At 55.8% G+C, this 22742-nt stretch overlaps 2 protein-coding genes across 2 annotated transcripts in view; both read right to left on the bottom strand.

Moving 5' to 3' along the window:
* PHRF1 (PHD and ring finger domains 1) overlaps positions 1-5286 on the bottom strand; it is a 31639-nt gene extending 26353 nt beyond the window's left edge. The window contains exon 1 of the mRNA XM_084263782.1: positions 5225-5286. The gene's annotated coding sequence lies outside the window, so the exon portion shown is untranslated. The remainder of the gene's footprint in view (positions 1-5224) is intronic.
* Positions 5287-16142: 10856 nt separating this feature from the next.
* On the bottom strand, positions 16143-20139 carry RASSF7 (Ras association domain family member 7). Its single transcript, XM_084263465.1, has 5 exons — positions 20025-20139; positions 18935-19839; positions 17781-17949; positions 17018-17128; positions 16143-16324 (listed from the first exon to the last, which is right to left on the bottom strand). The coding sequence occupies exons 1-5, from the start codon at positions 20125-20127 to the stop codon at positions 16293-16295; spliced, it is 1320 nt and encodes a 439-aa protein (XP_084119591.1). The 5' UTR covers positions 20128-20139; the 3' UTR covers positions 16143-16292.
* Positions 20140-22742: the final 2603 nt, after the last annotated feature.

Raw genomic sequence — 22742 nt, 5'->3', positions numbered from 1 at the left:
AAAGAGATCAGGCTTCAACACAACCAAGTTCTTGGTAAAGATTTCTCCTAACTTCAGTTAAGAATATTGCCTAAACAGAAGCTTAAACTTTTAACTAAATTCATGGCTGTTAACAGGAGTGTTTAAAAACAATTTATGTTGGCTGAAAACATGCAGACTCATCAAAAGCCAGTTGCTCCATGATGTAATTGGAAAAAAAAATAGGAAAAAACACTAGGAATTTTTCAAGTTTCAGCAGTGAGCATGCATGAATTATTCAAACCGAAACTCAATTACATAATATCCTCCCAAAAGCCAAGTTAGCTACAGCAACGCAAAACTGGTGGTGATCTTACAGCCAGGATAGATAAGGGGAGAGTCTGGCAGCACCAGACCTTAGCAGGGCAGCAGCAGCCCCATTTGTTACGTTCCTAGCAGGAACACACACAGTGTATTCAGCTTTTAGTCAGAACCTCTGCCTGTATCACCCCCTCCACCAGCAGGCTGGCCCATCACTGCTACGTCCAGCCAGCTACAGCACTGGCAGAGCCACTGAGGGCGGTGGAGGCCAACCAAAGCCACCATGGGGTCAAACTGTGGCTAAGCCTCCGCTTTGCTACCACCATGATCTTCATTGCCCTGCTCCCTCGTCCTCCCTAAAGCAAAGCAATAAGCACAGTGAGGAAAAGAGCTTTTTATTTTTAAAAGTGATTCCCACAAGCCACAGCTCTGACCAACGTATGCTTAACCACAACTCCAGTCAGCAGGCACTTCACTGCTGTGGAATAACACAGCTATTCATGTTATTTTCACCCTGCTACCCTACGGAAAGATACCCTTTAAGCACAGAGGCAAACAAATCAGCACTTGTGACTTGACAATCTAAACTGACATATTTATGCTGCAAATGCAAGCTTGTACTTTGCTCGGAGGCAAAACTTGGGAGTTAAGGAGAAATCTGCTACTGCAGTAAACAATCAAGTCTTCAAGTCTTGTCAGTAGAAAGAGTATGCTTTGTGGATAGCTGGGAACAGACAAGGAGAAACCAAGCGAGGTGAAGTGAATTTGAGATTTAAAGCTCATTGCAAATCTTACTTTACGAACAACCTTTTCCAAACCGGGAAAAAAGAAGGAAACCCAAGTTGACTATACACCCAGTAGGACAGCTTGCTCTCCTATTTTTCAAGAGCAGCAAGCAGCAGTTCAGAGTGACGTTTTTCTTATGGGAGATGTTTCAAATAAATTACCACTGCGAAACACAAACACATTCAGGATACACTTCTGAGAGCTCACCCACGTGTACAGAAGCCCAGCTTTCGTTCCAGCACTTACCACATCAGAATTTTTCTAACCCCCAAGCAGGAACCAGGAGATACAAAACAGATAGGAAGCACGACATTGTTGTTATTGTTATATAAACAAAGAAGTTTCGTTAGGAGACTGCAGCGATAACCGAGGCAAACCTTACCTATGCACTTCTGTAACACAGAAGCCCAGACTGCTAAAAAACCCTGGTTATCCCAGAAGGCCATTTGACCAAGGCAGCTACAGCTGCTTTCAGTTTTGGGGATACCAATGGCCTACCCTCACCACTGCACCCAACCCCTCACTGCCTGCTCTCTTGGGGAAATCCCATGGCATGCAGTACTCTGCATACAGTCCTTCAGCAGTGGAGGCTCTTGGATCTGCCAATCTATCTCTTCTGCGTGCTGGTTTTGAAGACTCCATTCAGAGTAATTCAGGAAGCACTCCCAGCAGGCAGCTCATCCACACAGATGGAGGGTAACATGGCCAGAGATCCTTTGTCCTTGGACTTCGTATCTCTACCACGTCACCATTTACAGCAAAGTCCATTTCAATTCCCTGGGTAGGAGCATCATTTGCCCACCTGCAGTCCGTGGACCCAGCACTTGAATTACAGGTGGTGCACTGTGCCTGTGAACAGCAGACACTGTACTCCTCCTTAACAACCCCTGCTTTCAATTTTTCCTTTAGAATGACCTTACAGTATTTTAATAAAACACTACACCACAAAAATGACAAGTGCGTGGCAGGCATTCGATCACTTTATGCTCTTCCCCAGCCCTAGGCTGCCTTCACGAAGGCACAACCTAACTGGGGACAAGTGGGGTTGGCACAGAGCGAGGGGTGCCTACCACAGGACAGGCTCTGCTGTGGTTTAAGTCACAAGCCCAGGATTTGCTATTAAGACAGATTATGTTTTTACATCAAGCTGCCTTAAGTCATTTTAATTGGACAATCAAATAGCAATTACAAACACTTCTTTCAAGCCGTATTAGCAACAGGGTTTTCTGTTGGCTTTAAGAACAGAGAAGATTAAGAGTTTCCTCCAGAACAAGCACTTCAGCAAACACCTAGGTTTTTGTACCACAGTCCTTATGCAGCACCACAAATCAGTATTTTCCAGCTAGAAGGCAAGTGAGGTTTCTAACAGTCAGAGGAGCCATGGACTACAAAACACACTCAAGCTCCATCTCACTCTGACACAAAGCTGAGGGAGCTGCCTGCAACAGTGAGCAACTCTTTCAGCCACACCCCAAACACTTTCTAGCACCAACCAAACTCCCCCATCACCAACCTCTTACAGCAGTGTGGTGGGTTCAGCCAGAGAAAGAGACAGAGTCCCCTCAGGTTGGAATAAGGAGTTTACTTACAAAAGCACCGTGAAAGTAGAACAATAACAGCCAATTACACTCACACCCAGTGATAACAGTACCTTACTGACCCGAGGAGTACACAGTGCTGCACAACATGAGGAACAACCAACCCAATGCCCCCACAGCACTCAGACTGTCCTGGAGGCAACCAGTAGTGCCCTTCCCCATCCAGCCCTTTTTAGGGGGAGTGATAACTCAGCTCATCTGTGATGACTGCTTGAGGAAGTTGACTCTGGACCGGCCAGAACCAAGACAAATAGTTTCTGGATTTTAGAAACAGAAGAGCTACTAGACAAGGCATTTATTTAATCCACTTGGGTAACATTCAGGATTATACACAAGGAAAGGAAACAAGCCAGCTGGATTTTCTCATAAGGTGGTTTTGAATGTTGATCTAATTTCATGGGCAATTATCGAGCAGTCATGTTCCAAAGAGCACCGATAACTGTATTTGAATCTACTAAATATTCAAGTGCGGGAGCTTTGAGTTCTTGTTGGCACATCTGCTTTATTTGTCAATTTGTGGGTTTGGTGGTGGTTTCTTTTTATTTCGGGGTTGGTTTGTTGTTTGTTTTGGTTTCTTTTTTCCAAATTGACTAAACAATTCAGTTCCCTCTGGAAAACCAACATCACACATCACAAAGCATTTGGCTTTCTTTCCAATTGCATATACTATGCTCAAAGAAAAGCAAATAAGAGTTGTAAAAATCAAGGTTGCACCTTGTTGGAGAATACCCAGATATGGTGTGACTAGCATCTGTCACCACCATATTCCAAAGGTAAAAGTAATAGGATTAGGCAGTGAAAGTATTCAGATTAATGGGAGACAACCTAGAGCTGCGCAGTGCCAATCTAGCATGCACAGGGAGCTTTAAAAAAGCCTTCTAAATCTAAATTTAGATCCAACTTTACCCTGTTTAGGTTACAAAAAGATTAACTCCTGAATACCGCTATCAAAACTGCCCATGCAATGATTTAAATAATGGAAGCACCTAAGAACCTAACAAATAAAGCACAGATAATTAATCCTGGGGTAGGTAAGGAAGCACTTAGCTTTTCCCTATCCTTGCCCTGCCCTAAATTTAGCTACCCTTAAAGTCCAGGACCAAAGATGTCTAACAAAGCTTCCCCAGGAGCTGACACTGTGCTCTTTGGTGAGTTTGAAATGCAAACAAAGCAACACACAGGCTTTACAAAGGCACTTTTGAAGTGCAACACCTTACCCAGAGAAGCAGCTGCACACTTCCTACCTCTGCATTCAAAGCAGCAACTAAATTCTGTGCAATTCCCAGCCTGCAATTCCCTGAAGAAGCCACGAGCTCTGTTTCCAGCTATGAATCAAACACTCTCCCACACTGCGCATTTTCCTTTCTTAACAGGTTTCTCTTCTTAGGAAGGGTCACCCTTACTGGGGAGTTCCCATTCAGCATCAGTCTCTCACACCATTCCCATCTTTAAACTACAGCTTTCCCATCTGACTATGGGCATAGCTAGGAGAAAAATAAAAAAACAAACCCAAACAATCAAAAAAACAAGCTAAAACCTCCTGGGAGGTGTTGGTGTTTTGTTTTGGGGTTTTTTTTTTGGAGGGGGGGAGAGGGGAGGGAGGAGGCAGAAACAGACACAAGGGGTTGTGCATAGCCAGAACAAACGGTACCAAGACCTCCTGACTTTCCGTGAATAACACAGCAAACACCTCTGCAACACATCAGCCACGCAACCCCCAGCAGGAAAAACAGCAAGAGAGACTACAAAAAGCACACACGCCCCCGCCCCCCCCCCGCTTTCACTGAGTGCGGGGCACCAGCTGCGCTGCTCAAAGGCCCGTCCGCAGGCACAGGTTCCTCAAGACAGAGCTTTTCCACCCAACCACGGCTCGGCAGTGCGTCAGACAGACGCCTGCGTGCAAGCCGCACGCCTCGCTGCTAGCCGAGAGGCACCCGGCTCCGCTGCACAAGGATGAAGAAGTTCGGAACTTCTTCAGAACGCGCTCACGCGGCCACCACAAGAGGGGGGGGAAGGGGGGCGGGGGCACGGTGACGGGGCCCTGGACACACACACACAGGGGAGGGACGCGGGCGGGCGCCTGAAAGGTTTGGCTTATTCAGTAACGGCTCCCTGCAGCAGCAGAGCGAGGTGGCTGCTCCGCCGCTCCCCAGCACGGGGCCGCCGCGCAGGCCCGCCCGCCGTCCGCCCGGTCGCTGCACCCCCCGCGGGACCGCTCCCGCTCGGGACAGCCCCCAAAACATCTCCCGGAGGAGGCCGGGCCGGCGGCAGCCCCCTCTCCTTCCCGCCCGTAGCGACGCCGCTCAGCCGCATCCTGCGGCAGCCGCAGGGCAGCTGCCACCAGCAGCTGCTCGGGAACGGCCTCGGCAAGCAGCGACGCCCGCGGAAGCAAACCCAAGCGTAACCGGCCCCGCGCGGCGGGCAGCTCCCCTCCGCAGCTGGCAGCGCGCCGCAGCGAAGGGCGGCCGCTCCTGCACAACTCCGGCCCGCGGCCCGGCCACCGCCGCACCCCCTCACCCCCTCAAGCGGGCCCCGGTAACGCCCCCGTCCCGGGCACTCACGCGAGGAGAAGGCCCAGCGCTCACATAACCGGGCCGGCGTAGCGGGCTGCACGGCCGAGATCCCCTTGTCCCGGATTTGTTGTGGAAGCACTTCCGGGTCACAACGGTGCCGGCGCCAGCAGAAACAACCGCCGGGCTGAGCCATAGAGCGCTCATGCGGCGGGGGGGGGCAAGCGGGGGATGGGGGCGGGAGTTGGGACGCCGGGCGACAGGGCGAACCATTGGGGAAAGGGGGTAGAACTGCCGCGGGACCGAACCATCGGAGGAGGGGTGCGCCAGGCTGTACCACCACGGAGCGGCGGGAGGGCGGGGCCGCACCGCCCGGCGGGAAGGGAGCTCCGTACCACCCAGCAGCGTCGGGCTCCGCCCCGGAGTCTGCTGGTTGCCCCGCAGCAGCAGGGCTGGCAGGGGCGTCTCCCTTGACGTCGGCAGGGAGCTCGCTGTCCCTTCGGCCGGCGTCTCTAAGCTTGGTGGGGGAAGCCACAGAGCCTGTGGGTGTCGAGGCTGCGAGGCCGGGGGGCCGGTCCTGGTCCCGTTCCCTCCGACCGCCTTATCTGCTGAGATGGGGAGCACCCTCACGGAGCTCAACCTCCGCGGCCCGGCACGCCGGGCTGCAGTCCCGTCCCATCCCTCTCCTCAAGCCGCAGGGAAGGACGGCCGTCGGGGCTTTCCCAGCTCCCGGCGGCGGCGGGGAAGGCTGAGCCCGCCTGCTCTCTGAGAAGCAAGGCGTGCGGGCTCCGCGGGCCGCGGCTAGGCTCTGCAAAGCCAAGCACACCGCACTAATTTCGCCCCCCCCAACTACGCGCGGCTGATTCCCAACCCAAATGTTCTCGTTCCTCTGAGTGATCGCACGCACGTACGGGAGGACGGGTTGTTTCCCCCCTCTTTCCCCCCCCCCCCCCCCGCTCGAACTGTTCCCTCAGCTGTGGTTTTCCTTCCCGGGCCTCGGCAAAGAGCGCGCAGCCCGCCTGCGCTCGCAGACGGACGTGACCGGGAGCTAACGCCGAGACACTCGGGTCATTGTCAGAAACCAGCCGGGGCGGGGAGACAGGGTCCTTTTCCTCCGCCAGCCTCGCTGCTGCCCGCCCGCTCGGGCTTTGGGAGAGGGGCGAAGCGGGGCGAGAACCCCGCCGAAGCTCCAAGCCGGTAAAACGCGAAGCGCCTCTGGTCCGAAAAGACGCGTTTCGCGCTGTTCAGGGGCAACGTTTTAGTTACGCGTTAATAGATGCGGCGTTCCCAGGCCCCTGGGCTGGGGGGTACGGCATGTCCCCCGTTTGGCTTCTTTCCCGAGCCCGCAGACGCAGTTCCCGCTGCGCAGCGGCACCGGCGCTGCGCCGAGGCGAGCCGGGGGCTGACGGGCAGCCCGTAGCGCTGTCCCGGCGTGAGCGGACGCGGTTCACTGTCGGTCGCGCGCATCGTGGCTCTGGCAGCGCCGCGGGGACTGGCAGCCAGCTCGGAACAAAGGGGAGGGCCGCAGGGCTTGGGGTACCGGGAGCTCTCCCCGGGCCAGCACCGGCCCTGTCAGCAGGAAATTTCATCCCGGAGATTAAGGGCTGAGCCACGAGCTCGTTCGGAGCCGGAGCAAGGGCTGAGGGCAAGCAGCGCTCGCCAGCGTGGCCGCCAAGCACCCAGGCCGGGGCCTCGCCAGGGCAATGGCAGACCGGCCTCTGAGCTGGGGGACGGCAGGGTCTCGCCGTCCGTTCCAAGGCATAGAAGACGGCACCTCGAGAGCGAGCGCCCGTTCCGCCCTTCCTTCGGGCTGCAGGCGAGCGCGTTGGCCGCCGTGCGTGCTGAGCTGGCGCTCCCCCAGCTCCGCTCCGTGCTGGAGGGCTTAGTACGGCACCGGGGGAGGTCCGAGCAACGTGCGGAGCTCGTCTGTGTAGGCAAGCCAGCTGTGCAAGCACCGCTTCGAAACACACTCCTGCCCCGTGCGCTTACCGCCAGGGCAAGAAGGACTGTATTTCTTATGTTTCCCTTTAAATAACACCTGGAAGAAGAGGCGGGGGCATTGGCGGAGCACAGCAGCCGGCGGCACGCCTGCCCCACGCCGCGCAGAGCAGCCCGGCAGAAGCCGCGGCGCCGGCAGGGAGGTGTCAGGGCAGCGCCCAGCCACGTTACCCCGCACAAGATACCTATTTTCAAACCAAGCGAGTGTTTTCCACGGCTGTGCCTCGCTTTTTGCGTTGGCTCTGCGCAGAGGGTGCAGGGTCCACCGTGCTCCGCGGCCGATTTCACTCCAGTCCGGGTGCGAGCCCTGCACTGGGGGAAGACGTGACTTCTTCCCTACAGCTGCTGGGTGAAAACAAAAAAAGCCCACATAGCGCACAGGCAAAACGACAACAGAGCTGTCATTGTGCGGGCTCTAACCCCCCTGCCCACCGGCAGCGGGAGAGCAGAGCAAGCGAAACACGTAGGGAAATCCTTGCCCTGGGGAATCGCCGCCAGCTATCAGGGAGCCAGCGCTGGGTTTTGCTTTGAAACCTTGCACCACAGCTCGCAGGAAGAGCACCAGATTGCAAAACACCCGTCAGAGCTGCACGGCTGATGCGAAGGGAGTTTTCACAAGGGATGCAGAGCTTGTGTCTTTTGCTAGACAGCGTGCATTATCAGTTCAGCAGGGACACAGTGTCTGGCTGCTCTTTGGCCAGTGGCCATGTTTGCACCCAGAGCGTTTTTCTTCTCAACATCAGCGGTATGGGTGAAGCGGGGGTCCCACCAAATTTGCCCACTGCCCCAAACACTCTATTTTCTGGTCCGTTGGAGGACGGCATGTGCCACGCTCATGGTTCAATGCCTGACTCTGTGTCTCCACGCAAGCTCCTCGCCTCTGCCCATCCGTAGAGCACTGTCTGTGGAGCTCAGCAACTCCTTCTTGAGACGCCCTAAAATTTCAGCATGTCAGCCATTCGCTTGGCCACAGGCTTATCAGGTGAATGGGTGAGAGCAACCTCTGCTGATAGGAGGCCGTGTGCTGCTACACTGAGGATGTCCAGGCGGCCTTCAACTGCGCATCCTTTTCTGGGGTAAAAAGGGGTTACCACAGGACAACTCCCCGGCACCTGGGCCTTTACCTCACGGCCCCAGGGCGCAGTGGGGCCCTCCAGGCTGACGGGGCCCCTCGTAGCACGCTTTGGGGCGAGGAACCGCCTCCGCCCCGGCACTTCCGAGGGGCACAGGGGTTTTCCACCCGAGGAGCACACGGCTTTTGGCACCCGGCAGGAGCCAACGGGACACACACGCACACCACACCCCCCCCGCCCCGTACCAGCGTCAAATGCAATACAGCAACGTGAAAGGGCCGCAGCTGAGGGGGGAGGACGGCGGGGCCGGCAGCGCCCCAGCGTTCCCGCCCGCGGCGCAAGCGGTGGCGGTTGGGCGGCGCGCGCCGCCAACGACCCCCCCCCCCCTCCGCCGCCACCAGCGCACCGCCTACGTGCGCCCCGACACTGCCCTGATGGCACGGCCCCGGCGGACCGTACCATGGGCCGGGCTGCGGCGGGGGCGGGAAGGAGACGGAGGGGAAAGGGGGAGAGAACGGGGGCGCTCCGGGGTTCCGGCGGGGAAAGTGTCTCCCCGCGGGCGACGGTGGGGTAGCGGGGTGCAGTCAGCGGCCGCCGGCGTGAGGCAGAGCGGCGAGGGCGGGGAGAGGAGGGGGTCGGCGGGGCGGGGTGAGCAGGAGGCGGGCGGCGGTTCAACAGGTACAAATGGTTCCTCCCCGCAGCAGCGACGTGCAGAAGTGAACGCGCCGCGCCCGCCGCTGTCACTGTCGGGGGGGGCAGAGAGGGGGGGGAGGCCGCGCCGCCCGCCCCGTCCCGCCCCGCGCCGCTGCCGGCGGGCGGTGACGGAGCCGCCATTGGGCGCTGCGGTGCGGGGGCGGGGCCCGCGGGCGGGCGGGCGGCGTCGCTATTGGCGGTTGCGGCGAGGTGGGAGGGGCGAGGGGCTGCGGCGCGCGGCGTGGGCCGGGTCGGGGCAGAGCGAGAAGTTGGCGGCGGCGGCGGCGGGGGGAGCGCGGAGCGGTGGGAGCGCAGGTGAGCGGCATCCGCGGCGGGAAGAGACCCCTCCGCCCCGGGAGCAGCGGGGCGCCGTCGACCTCGGGGCGGCATGAAGGAGCCTGTCCCGGGCGCGGGTGCCGGGAGCTGCAGCTCCGTGCCGGGGCGCGCCGCGGAGCCCGGGCGTGGAGCCCCCCCCCTCGCCACCCCGCTGCATCCTTCGCGCTGCCCGGTGTCTCCGGTGCTGCAGGTGGGCCCCGCCGCCCCCCCCGTCACCCTCCAGGAGCAGGTGAGCCACTGACTAACGCACATTGTGCTCTCGGCGACTCCACTGTGCGTGTGACAGCGGCTAACCTGCTCCTCGGACATCGCTGTGCGGCCACCGCATCTCGCCGCCGCGGACCCACGCCTCGACGGCTGCATCCCCTCCCCACCACCCAGGTGAGGGGCACCGGCGTGGGAAAGAGCCGCTCCTCACGCCCAGCGCCACTGTCCTGCCTCTAGCAACTTCCCTCCCTCGGCCTGGCAGGCCCCCGGCAGTCAGCGGTGCTGCACAGCGGAGCGCGGGAAGGTGTAGTGCTCCCTGCAGCAAGGGACGGCGTGTCGGCTGGAGCGGAGGGGAGGGGAGCGGGCCGTGGTGGCGTGCGGGTGCGGAGTTGGTGGTGAAGTTGCACGGGAAGGATGGCGAGCTCCCCTCTCCTCCCCTGCTCTCCTCCAAAGTAAATAAGTGCTGGTGGACTCCGTACCAAGTTAAAGAGACGCTTCATCCCAGCAGCGGGTGACGTCTTGATACCCAGTCAGTGACTAACTGAACTGCTATTGCCAAGGGTGTGTTAATAGAAGAAACCATGCCTGGTATTGCCCTGGATGAGTCACCTTTAAAGGGAGACTTTCTAGTCTGTTAAATGAAAAGCAGAAATAAGCCTTGCTTTCCTTTTTTGTTGCTGTTTTGTTTCCCATCCCGCCCCTTCTGCTTGCTGCTTTCTGCTGCTTGTGCTTTATTGGCTCTGGCTGAGTGCTGGCAGAGTCGCCTTGCATGTTCATGCTGTGATGTCACACAGGGGACTTTGACTTCATGGCCCCAAGGAGCTGGAAGGCGAGCCGGGCAGGGACTCTTCCAGCCACCCAGGGTGGCTGTCACTAGAAATGGAGGAAGTGACAAAGCAGATTGTTTCTCCTACAAAGTTCTGTCTTGCAGTTTTTGGGCCGGTGAAGAAGCTGTGTAGTTGAAAAGTGTCTTTTTTGAAGTGCAGCTTTAGCTCATAATAACCAGGTAGGATTCACTGCAGCCTGCCAAGGTTCCCTGAAAGAGCTCAGGTATTCGTCCTGTTGCTTGGGCTGCTCACATGTAGCCCTGGACTGTTGTAGAAGCTTGATCTGAAGGACTCTGTACACTCCAGTCAGTAAGTAGTTAATTGCACGGAAGGCAGAGACACATCCTCTGCTCTCACAGAGAAATTTTGCTTCTCCCTGTCTCTCCTGCTTGTGCTCATTTGTTGTTTCTCCCTCTGGGTCCCAGAGGAGCATCTGCTCTTCTGACAGAAAAATCTGTGCCCCACACAGACCAGGTCAGTCAGGGGTGCTCAAACACACTGGGAAGAGAGAAAAAAACACCTGAGTTTACCAGAGCTGTTTTCAAGCTTTTTTAGAAGCTGAGTGGGCCTTTTTTGGGGACAGGGACACACACACACACACAAGTTTGCAGCTTTCTCAGTCCCAGAAAGCTTTCCTCGTCCCTAGCTGCACCTGCAGCATCTTCCCAGTGCTGAGCAGGCAGGAGCAAGGTGTAGCCATGTGGAGAGCAGGGAGAGGGGGAAACCTGCTGCAAAACACACACGAGTGTGTCTGTCAGCTGGAACTGAAGCCCCGTAGTCCCCTACCACCCTGTTTCATAGCTGACTGTGCACGTAACAAACTCATGTCTGAAAATGAAGGTGCTTTGTTTCTCTTTGAAGAAATAGCCCTGCACCTGGGACTGTGCTGCCTGATGACTAACCCCTGGAGGTGCCACTGGCAGGAGCAGCTCCATGGGTCGCCTGGCAAGACTTGTCCCAGCTCCCATGAGCAGCACCATGGTATGAGTACTTCCGACTTCCTGCTACTTAAGGAACCATCCTGTTCAGCTCCAGTAAGCACAGGCAAGGGGGTCGAAGTGAGTTTGTTTGGTTTTGCTTCTTTTTTTTTTTCTCCTCTATGTGTGTGTCTCTGTCCAGTAACTGGGGGTGAGGGGGTCAGGCAACTCAATTCCTGTTTTTAACATTCTTGTGGCATGATTCAAAACTAACTTGCTGTGCTGTCACCTGAAGTCTTCAATAAATAGTGCAAAACCAGTGTGTGGGTACTTATTACTGTAACCCAGGGCGCCAGACCAGCTGAAGAGGAAGACCGTGCCTTCTCAGTGACAAGTCTGGTGTGTCCCCTGCCTCTGTGCCTCTTTTGCCTCTGTAGCCAGTTAAGGTGGCTTGGAAGGGAGAGCGGAAGTGTGCAGCCTGGTTGTCCCTCAAGCGGAAACCCCAGGATTGGTGCCTTCACCCCTACCCTAGCCCAGAGAGCCGCTGAGAGATGGGGAAACACACCAGGGCTAAGATCCCCTTTAATGTTTGTCAGTAGCTAATAAACAGATCGGTAAGGAGATGCTTAGCCCAGTAATGAGTAGTCAGGGGCTAAGAGCAATCAGATTTTTGGGGAAGAGGCAGGGGTGTGCCTTACGGGAGGGGAAGATGCTCAGTGTCAGGGTTTATGCCCCTCAAAGATTCTTTTTCCCTCTGGTTCCTGTGCTTTGCAGAGGGAAGTGAGCAGACCCAACGCTTGGCGCACTGCGCTAGGAAGCGCCTATTGTGTTCTGTCTGTAACGTGTGCCAGTGGCAGGGCCTACGTGGTGAGCCTTGCTGAAGGAGCAAGCTGGCCTGTGAGGAATAGGAGGAGTACATAAATTGTTTAAGAGCAAGTCAGTTAGTTAAAGGCAAGCAGGGACTTACATAATACATCCTAAAAAAAAAAAAGAAAAGAAATTCTGCTGGCAGGAGGTTCCATTGGGAGAGAAAGTTGCTCATCCATAAACGAGGAAATTTCCCGGCCTCCTCTAGTGCTTCATTTATATTTTTTTTTCCCAGGACAAGGTAGAGTGTGCTCAGTCCTTACCATGAGACAGAGAGGAAAATCATCGTAGGGAGGGCAGACAGTGCTCCCTGCACAGGCATGCATGCCAGTTCAAATAGTTTTTCTTCTCCATCTGCAGCGAGCTAGCCTTGTAGGAGCTGCGTGCCTAGGAGCAGGCAGCAGAGCATGTACACTGCTTGGGGAGCAAAACCAACAGGCATCTTCTCCTCCAGCCATTCACACCTTTCCTTACGTAACCGGTGCTGAAGTGTGTGCTTCAGAAGCTGCCTGCCAAACCCAGGGGCTGGGAGGCAACACAAATGCTTCCAGCACTCTAGATGAAACTTAGTAAGGGGCCGGGGGCAGGGGGGAGGCACCAAACCCAAACACTGAGGGACTCCTACAAACCCCCGGATGCGAACTGGGGTTGTTTCAAGTGTCTGCAGCTGTGCTGCCCTTGAGAAACCATGCTGATGCCCTGACTACCACCTGCAGAGGATGCCTGGCTGAAACCAGCCAGGGTAGATTTAGGGTTTTTTTAATATTCCATAAGAAAAATGCAAAGTAATAAATAAAAAACCGGGGTAGTGCAGAGCCCCTGGGAGGCTAGGGGTGGATGAATTACACTCCTGAACGGTGCCTTGTGCTGACAGAGCCTGGAGGTAGCGTCCAGATTTTAAAAAAATAATAAGAAAAGGGATGCTGGGATTGTTCACCATCGAAAAACAGGTATATCCTCCGCTTTGGGGGTTTTTTGGTGACGCTGGCAGTGGGAAGCCCTGAAGCCTGTTCCCCCCTGCTGCAGGGAAGGAAGAAGCTGCCCCGCAGCGCCTGAGGGACGCGACTCCCGGCTCACCCAGGCACAGCATCCCTGAGCCACCCGATACGCTGGGATCCCCGCCTCCCCTGCCAGCCAGTTGTTCCCGTGCCAGTACGCGCCGTACGCTGGGGCTTTGGTTTGCTTTTTAAGGGGAAAAAACCAATAATTTATTTGCTTTGTTTTAATCTCATAACAATGAGTAATTCCTTCCTACCGCCCTGTAGTGGCCTAGAAAAGGACAGCATCATCTCCACTGTAGCAAGGAGGCTTCTCCCAGGGCATAAAATTTTAATTAGGAACAATCACGCAGCCTTGAAATGGGAATTGCGAGCAGCAAAAAAGTCAAACCATCAATAAAATATTCAATGGCAGAAATGTATTATTGACACGGCCTTTAGAGCAGATAAAAGCAGGAAGGCGGGGGAGCCAGAGCCGGTACTGAGCCTCGCTGGGTTAAATAACGCGCGGGGACCCGCACGCTCGCACGCCCCCCGTGCCGGGAGGAATATAGGTCACCCACGGGTGGGGTGTTTCCTAAGGTAATAAATGAGCTTGATTAACGCCTCTCTGGTGCGAAGGGGGAAGAGGCATTAATCCAACTCATTTATTACCTTAGGAAACACCGCTGCCCTCGCAGTGCTGGGTGATGGTTTATAGACCACACAGTGAAAAACACTCTGTAAAATGCCACAGACTTTGGCTGAAAAAAAACCCTAAGCCAGCCCCTGGCCAGGGCGATCACCCTGACCCCACGCCTGGTCTCAGACCTCAGTGGGGGATGCTGCCAAGTTATGCTGCTCCCCCGCCCCAATCCCACAGAGCAGCTCCAAGTCCTGTGTCCCAGCCAAGGGGCATCAGCTGCAGGGCCAAAATCTGCCATGATACACGTTTTTTTAAACCTTTAAGCAAAACTGGCACTGGTTTGGCCTGTCAGCTCACAACTGAGCAGAAATAATAATGAAGCAGAAGCGCAGGGCAAGAATCCTATGCAAAACCAGAGATTCAGATTTTCTGCCCCATTTTTCCCTGCAGGATGTGCCATAAGTGAGGAACCTTTTCTCCCCGTTCCTATTTATTTTGCGGAAGACAAAGCTACAACTGTACCCCCAAAAATAAAAGATCTGGTTTTTAACATCCAATGTTTTAAAGTTTTTCATGGCATGCAGAGGACTTCTCATGGCATCCCAAAAATCTAGCCACATCCAAGGCAAGCATGTTTTCTGAACCCTTTATCCAGGTGTTTCTTCCCCCAAGCAACACTGAAATGCTCTTTACATCCTCCATCGCCCTCCACTTTTTCTTCTTAGCGAGGTGGAGTCTCATTTTAAAAGCAAGGGAGTCCAAAAACTGAGCACAAGCATCCCAAAAAGCAAAGGAGAAACTCCTTGATGCGGCTGTATGGAGCAAACATACTTTAACTCATTTTCACTGAGACACATGATTTCCTGAAGTGGAGGGAAGAACCCCAAACAAAAAAACCCCAACCCCTACCTCTGCTTCAGAAAAGACAACTCTGACATCGCATCTCCCCCCTGTGGCAGTTCTCCAGTTGTGACCAGAGACACAGCAGCACCAGCGCTCTCCCAACAAAGCCAACTTCAATCCCTCAGCATCACTTGACTAACCTGCTGAGCTGCCGTGGCACCTTGAGAATCGGCTTTGGGGGTGCCACATTCCCAGGGACCAGAGCCTCGGGGGAGATGTGACAGAGAGCAAGAGCCGATGTTCTTGCTTGTGGTCATCCTGGTGCAGACTAGGGGTGTGAAGGTGAACAGGAGGTTTCCCCTTACCTGCTTCTATCTGCAACAGAATGCCATCCCATTCTCCTCCTGTCCTAAAATGCTCCAAGCTGCTGCTGTGCATTATTAAAACGCTGCCATGTTTCATCCTAGAGATGGCCGCCCTCTCACCGGAGACAAGCTTCATCCGTTGGTTGTAAAGCACTTTGTGATTTAAAAAAAAAAAAGTAGAATTAAAAAAAAAAATGAAGAGAGCAGCGTGTGTGCGAGTGTAAGATGCATTTGGTCATAAAATACTTACAGCTTTAATTCAGCAAATGGAAAGAGATGGCTTGGAAGTGGAGGCGGCAGCCGCGGGATGCGCACACGGCTCAGATGTGCCTGTCAGGCACCGGCCCAGGAGCCAGCGGGGCCGGCTCGCCCTGGGCCACACCAGCACGCTCACAACTCGCTTCAATCAAATCCTTTCCCAAAGATTTATTGGAAATTGAAACCGCGGCACACAATTACATTCATATGGGGAAAGCGGGGTTTCACGGCGAGCGCTGTGCCCGAGTCACATTTCCTGCCTATGACACATTGAAAACAGGCTCGGGGACCTCCTGGACAAGCCCATCCCCTCCCCAAACTGCTTTGGTTTCATAATTAAAATACAAGGTGACCCGCTGGGATGAACAAGAACTGGGAGTAACTACTGGCCATCAAGTATGAAATAAAACATGGGAAAAAAAAAAAGTCAGTGAAATGTCACCAAGAGCGTTTTGGTCCCGCGCCCCACCCGTGCCACCACCAGGGAAGGGCTCATTCTGCGATTTCTTTAAAAAAACACATTGAAAAATTCAGTGGATTTAAGAAAAAAAACCAAGCCCCCGCTGTGCGTTCCCTGCTCCCTTGAAGCCTGATCCGCAGCACTGTGGGAAGGGGGGGTTTCTACTTCAGGTTCCTTATAGTAATACACCCCCTCCCCCCCCAAAAAAGAGGGGTTAGCAAGGGCAGAGGCTGCTTGCTGTGGCCCCGCTTGAGGTGGCGAGACGCTGTAAGCCGCTCTCAGCCTCCAGGCAGGTCTCCACTGCAGCTTCGCTCCCCTAGGCACAGGGGCAAGGACTTCTCCGAATGCACGGTGGTGGGTCTTGCGAGGAGGCTCCACGGAACAGGGCTGCTGCTGTTCCCCTTGGTACAGAAAAATATAAAATGAAGTAGCCAGGGGTCGCCTCCATCCGCAGGGGAAGAAGGTTGCTTTGTGTCGTCGGTCTCTGGTTTGGTTTTACAGTCTGTAAAAATACTCTGGCCATCCACATCCATACACAATATAAAGCAGTAAAAAATATATATGTGTGTGTGTAATATATATATATATAGAATATGGTTTATTTATACAGTTACACTTGCAAGGCAATCGATCCTCCGCTGGCCAGGCCCTTCTACCTCCAGATGCTCTGTCTGGTTGATACCACTGCAAGACAAGACAAAAAGAACCTCAGTTGACCCCACGGCGGTAGGCAAGCGCTCCCGAGATGAAAAGGGGAACGGAAAACAGGATGTATGCAAGCGCAAAGCCCAGACTGGGGATGACGTGCAAACAGCATCTGATGAGACTGGGGTTGGATGATGCGGGCGGTGAGGAAGGTGGCAGTAGGGTTTTTGCTGAGGGGACAGCGGCATGGGTGGGTACAGGAAGCAGGCAGCATCGCCAGAGCAGGCAGGGGCATCACAGCTTGCTTTTGCTGTACCCAAAAATGTAGTGCTAGGTGGAAAAAGGGTTGCAGGAGGTGGAAAGGATTTTGGGGTGAACTGATCCCCAAGATGGAGCAAAAGTGACTCCTGTAAAAGATAGGACAGGAGCCAAATCCTCCCTGTCTTAACCCTCCCCCAGGGGAGGGGGCTGGTAGGAGAGGGGATGAAGAGCAGCTTCTGCAGCTCCTGGCAGGGCAGAGTGCCAGCACACAAGCCCCTGGCAGCAGAGCAGAGGCTGCCTGGGTGTAGCTTTGCGCTTCCTAATGGCATACAGGAATAGCTCTGTCCTCCCGATCCCAGCACGCGCTCATTCTCTGCATCCCATTTTGGGCAGCAAAAGCCTCTCCCCTCTTCCCCACACACCCTCCCCAGCCCAGCTCATGCTTCTGGGGGCCAGATGGGACATACACACCCTCAGGGTTCAGGCTGGACACCAGGGGCTCCGGCAGAGTCCTGGGATGGCCGAGGACCTGCTTGGTGCTGGCGCGGGGAGGTGAATCGGCACCGGTGGTGGGAGAAAAACCTACAGGATGGGGAAAAACACCTGGTTCAGGCAGGGCTCATGCCTCTGGCATTTGCCAGGCATGGCCGCTGTGGAGCCACAAGGCAGCTCTGGAGGAGAAACAACCAGGTCCCTGTTTCCCCCCATCCCCTTCTACAAGGGCCCTCTGATGCCTCTTCTCATCCCTGCATGGATGCAGACATGGCCATGGGCACCATGCTCACCCTTCCCTTGTAACAGAGGTCATCAGTGGCTAAAGCCGGTCCCCACCAGCCCATGGGGGCTGATGCTGGTCCTCAGCCACCTTTTTGCTGCTGCAGAGCTGGCATGCAGCAACACTGCAAAGGAAAGCTCCCCGTGTCTGCCCCAGCCCCAAAAGCAGCAAAGCAGGATCTGACCCCTGAGCATGGCTATGAGCAGCCCCAAGGCTTCGATGGGGAAGAAGGAGCCCCAGGGCTGGCAAACCTCAGAGATGTCCCAGGGTAGCGAGCAACCGCCATGCCAGCACCGACACCCCGTCCCTGCTGCCTAACCTCAGCATCCAGGGCAGAACCACCAGCTTTGGGGGTGACCCATTTGGAGGGGGTGCCGATCCCCTTGGAGGGGGAGGCAGGGAGCGGGCAGGGGTCCCGCGGAGCAGCCCCCGCGGCCGAGCCGGCAGCGGCATGCTGACCTCCGTTTCTCCGGCAGGCTGGCAGCTCGTGCGGGCTCGGCTCCGGCTGGGCATCCTCCTCAGACCTGGTCTGCAGGACAGTCACCGTGGACCCCGTCTGCTGAATAAACTGCTGCAAATTACACTGCCTCAGCTCCTTATTTAACTCCTCCAGCTCTTGGGTCTGGGCCTGCAAAACACACCGAGGGGGGAACAGGGTGAGCCACTTGTCATCCTCCCCATGCCCCAAAACCAGTTGGCACATTGCCCCCAGGGCCTCTCCTCCAGCTGGGGCTCACCCTGATGATACTGGCGGAAGGGACCTCGGGGGTACTGTGGCTCAGCCACCCCTCTCGGAGGGCCTGAGGGAAGGGGGTGCCCAGGCAGCAGGGATCAGAGGAAGGTGTTTTGGGAACAGCCCTGCTTTGCCGCGTCTCCACAAGAGGGTGCGAGCAGCCACCAAACGAGATGTTCAAGATGAGATGCTGGAAGCATGGCCGCCCTGGGGAGGGGCAGCTACCACCACCCGGCTGGGCAAAAACTTCTCTCTTTTCCTTCACCGAAGGGGACCTGGTGGGTGGAAGGTGGGTATCACCCAGCACCTGGACCCCCTGATGCTGGGGGACCTGGGACAGGTGGGTTGGGAGGGCATCATGGCACAGCCCCGCAGCCACCATCTTCACACTGCGCAGCCCGCTGTGATTCGCCCAGGCCCCTGCACAGCCCGCGTCTTCAGAAGGCTTCGTGCACAGGCACCACGGGGACCTACACTACACCCCTCCACAACTCCTTTACCCAAGATGACATTGACCCTTGCGCCAATGCCACAGATCCTGCACATGGACAGTTTGCTCCGCACACACCACTGTCCATGCTGAAATGGGGTGATGCTGCGCTCCCCATGCACCAGCCAGCAGTACCCCCAGCCCAGACACAGCCTGCACAGACAGCGATGGGTGTGGGACCCCGTACTGGACAGGTAAGAGTGGTGCTGTCCCCCCAAGAGCCATCACTGCTGCTGAGCCACCTCCATGCACCCAGTCTCACACTCACTGGCCAGGTGGGCCAGGACCAACCCCATTCGACCCATCAGCCCCATGCTGCTGGAAAGTTAGTCCCACCCCCTCCCAAAAGTCCCACCACCCCATGGGACTGCTCAACCCAGCCCTATCTACCTGAAGGTTCCTTTCAGCTTCCTCCAGGGCCTTCTCCACACTGGCCAGGTTGCTCTCCAGCTGGGTACCTTGCTTGACCTTGGCCTCCAGGTCCCTTTTCATCTTGGCAGTCATGTCCTCCAGCTCTGTCGGGCTGGGCACAGGGATCTCCTTCCCCCTCTTGGCCCTCTCTGCCATCTCCCACTGGATCTCCTCCTGCAGGGCTTCGGTTCGGATGCTCAGCTCATAGATCCTCTGGGTGTACTCCTCCAGGCTGGCCCGCAGGTTCCTAACCCGCTCCTGCCGCTCCCGCTCACATTCCTTCTCCAGCCGCAGCTCGCTCTGCCAAAACTCCTCCTCACCAAGCTCTGTCTCGTTCCTCCGCACCAGGTGCTCCAGGTAGAGGATCTCGTCCTCCTGGCCAGCAAGCCGGCCACGCTCCCAGAGCCGTAGGTCCGTCTCCAGGGTGTCCCCATGGGCCTCCAAGGAATGCAGTTGTTCCTGCTGCCGCAGCACCCTCCTAAACAGCTCCTCCTTGGAAGGCTGGACAACCCCACCACCCTCTAAGTCCATCCCTTCTCGCAATTGGTGCCTCCAGCGGCTCATGGCGAACGGGTCACTGGAGCCCATAGGACCCAAATTGAAGGTCATGGATTTTTTCGGCTCCCGGGAACGGGGTATATCCATGCCGGCAGGCCTGGGCTTGATGGGCAAACTGGCCCGAATGAACGTCCTCTCTGGGGCTTGGGGAGCGCCCTCCGAAGACGGCCGCTCAGCCACGCTGGGGCCTGTCCGCCGCAGGACGAACTGCACGTCGTTGGCATACTGCCCGCACTTGGCCAGCGACTCCAACGGACACTCGAGTGGCAGCAGCTGCCGCTCCTTCTCCCGCAGCTTCTGCACCAGCACGTAGCGGCCCGTCTGACCTGCCAGGAGGAGGTGAGCACATCAGATGGGGAAAGCCACGGCCAGCAGTTGTGTGCTGCCCCACAAGCTGCGGCTGGTGACATCCCCACCACCACAGAGGAGGGCCCCCCACCCGCCCAAGCTCTCCTCTTCCCAGAAAGCGCCTGCAGATGGGGCATCCCCTCAGCAGATGGAGATGGCTCACCGATGGCCCGCGCCAAGGCAATGACCACTTCTTGGCATGTGGTTTGCTCCGAGACACCACAGACAACCCTCTGGATCCCATCCACCCAGACCTTCAGCTCCATCCCTGCAGCTGCTGAGCTTCAGGCACGTTGGGTCATCGCAGAATGGGCTGCCTGCGGGGAGAAAAGAAACCAGGTTTCCATCCCGAGCCACTAATGAGGAATAGGAGATGCTTTAAAAGCAGCATTGTTAGGTCATCTTCAATGCCAACATCCCATAAAGTGCATCCTAAACCAAGAAGTTGCTCACTGCCACCCTCCATCTCTGCATCTCCCTGTGCACAGATCTCGTTTTTGTTGGTATTATCAACACAGTGATGTACATGTGGAAAACAAAAACAACCCCCACACAAGTTTTCTTCTTTTTTCGCTTGTGTCTGGGCAGTGGGTCCAGACCTGCCCATGGTACGAAATGACGGGGTTTGGGTGCCTGCACGGTGCCCAGAAGACGACACCAGGGTTATTTCTGCTGTGAGCGCAGACTTTTAATGGGTTTGCTGGACTTTCACTGTGGTTCCTCTGACAATTTGGCAGTATGACACTGGGGAGTTTTCCAAATAATACTGGAAAAGGTGGAGAAACCTCTGGCTGCCCGCTCTTGTGATGGGATGTTGAGAGAAAGTGCAGATAATGCACATTTTAATCTATTTACCTTGATCTCAATTTATCAGAGAGGGATTAAGAAATTAAAATACAGCTTCTTTCTGCACAGAAACATGACCCAAGGTGGGGTTTGGGAGGGGGAGTCAGGCATAAACGAGTCCTGGGTGATGCTCTGCCCAACACTGAGGAGCAGCCCGACTCTTACCCAGCAGTTTCTTCTTGTGCATTAAAATAACTCCTGTCAGGCCAGGCGCACCCAAGTCCTCCCTCTTCCAGCAGCTCTACAACTGAAATACTCTTAAAAACTAAATAAAGCACAGTCTGTAAAAAACTCAAATATTTGAGCTCACAGTATTTTCAAACACTTCAAACATCTATTTTCATTCTGCTCATAACACTCTGTTTTGTAGCATCAGGCTTGTCTGAAAGCTCCAGGCAAAATATATAAGAAGTTTCCAGGTCATCTGTCCAGAGGGTCCCAAACCACTTCCTCCAGCAGCCGCAGCCTCTCCATCCCTCGCCTCCAGCTCTCCAAAGTTCACAGCTGAGCTGCAAGAGAGCTTGACCTTGCTTGAGTAATCAAAGGGTCCCACCTCTGAGGGTCCCACCTCTAGCAACAAGGGACTTTAGCCAAGGAGTGAGAAAGGCAAGGAGGAACCAGGGTGAGGCCGTTTGCCCCCAGGTGCCGGGTCCCATCGGTGCCACCCCGCTGCTCACCTCTGAAACGTGGGCATGGAGCAGCCGCCGCAAATACCTCAGCACTGAGCTCATGTTTGCCTTGGCTGGGCAGCTGGGGAAAACAGTGGGGGTGAAGGGCACCTTGAGCTCTCCCGACCTCCCTGTGAGCCCAAAACTACTAAGATTTGCAAGGTTTAGACCAATTTCGTTTCAAAGCTGGGTTTTGGCACTGCTCCCCCTACCCTGTGCATTCAAAGCTGCAACTGGCCCCCGGCACAGAGCAAAGTCCAGGGACTGTCACGGCACCACCCAGCTCAGCCCGAAGTCACTGTTGTCCCCCCACACTGTGGCACCCCAACACCGAATCTGGGGTGGTAATGCATCCTGGGGAGCACTGCCCCCACCCCGGCCAGGGACCCAGGGACCCAGCTACCATGGAACCTGGCTTTACCCGCTCTGACCCCGTGGGGAGGCCAGGAGCCTGACAACAACATCAAAAAACCCCACAAAAAGCCCCGCTGGTCGCGTTGTGTCGCACAGCCTCACCTTGCCCAAGAAGTCCTGTGGCTGCCGAACGCTGCTGGGTGGGGAGTGGGATGGCTGCCGGGTGCAGGAGCGGGACAGCTGCTGGCACACCAGTCCCAGACACCTGTTTGGGTTCAAACCCGGCACCAACCTCCGGCTCCGCCTCGGCCAGCCGCCCTGGCAATCATTTACCAGCGGCCAGCGCACGGCACACCCCCGCCGAAAAGCTGGGAGTGGCAGCAGCCATCTTTTCTCCCGATATGGGGGAAGCCCCCTCCCCCCCCCACAAGTAGCCAACACATCCCTCCCCATTGCATCTCTCCCTGCTGCATCCCCCAGCACCCCAAAAGCCAGTTGTTTTAATTATTTCCTTAAATCCTTACAAATGCCGGGGGTCCCTGTTACGCTACCAACTGGCACAAGCCCTGGAGGTTTGGGGGTCACTGCCCCCAGCTCACTGTCAGACATAGGATGTTACCTGCCTTCTTGCAAGGGGGTGGTAAATAGGAGTGGCTGCTCCCTTCCTTGCTCCTTCCCAAGGCAGGATCAGCTTCCTCATCCCACTGAAATCCAGCCTGGCTATCCTCTTTCCCCAAAGCCCTGGGTTCAGTGAAGGAGCTGATGTGATGAAGGCAGCTCATCCTCATCTTGGGGGACCAGCGATACTCCTCACACATTCCCAGTCCCTGCTTAGAGGGAACATCACAACTCACATGCAGCATCTTGTCCCCAGTATCCCATTGCACCAGCATCACTCTGGTTCAAAAAACATCCAACACAAAAAAGCCACCCAAACCCACAAAACCAAACCACTCTAAGAGGCAACGGGAAATGAACCCCCAAACCTCCACCTCACCCACAGCATCACCCAC

Source organism: Gallinula chloropus, assembly GCF_964237585.1.
Source record: "Gallinula chloropus genome assembly, chromosome: 4".
NCBI classification, from domain to species: domain Eukaryota; kingdom Metazoa; phylum Chordata; class Aves; order Gruiformes; family Rallidae; genus Gallinula; species Gallinula chloropus.
This window is presented reverse-complemented; position numbering and strand designations above follow the sequence as displayed.

Coding starts and splice junctions, on each gene's coding strand:
- RASSF7 (XM_084263465.1), bottom strand. CDS start 20,127: ATGGAGCTGAAGGTCTGGGTGGATGGGATCCAGAGGGTTGTCTGTGGT. Junction 17,950..18,934: donor AAGCTGAAAGGAACCTTCAG/GTAGATAGGGCT, acceptor TGTGTTTTGCAG/GCCCAGACCCAAGAGCTGGA. Junction 16,325..17,017: donor GTCCAGCCTGAACCCTGAGG/GTGTGTATGTCC, acceptor CTTGTCTTGCAG/TGGTATCAACCAGACAGAGC.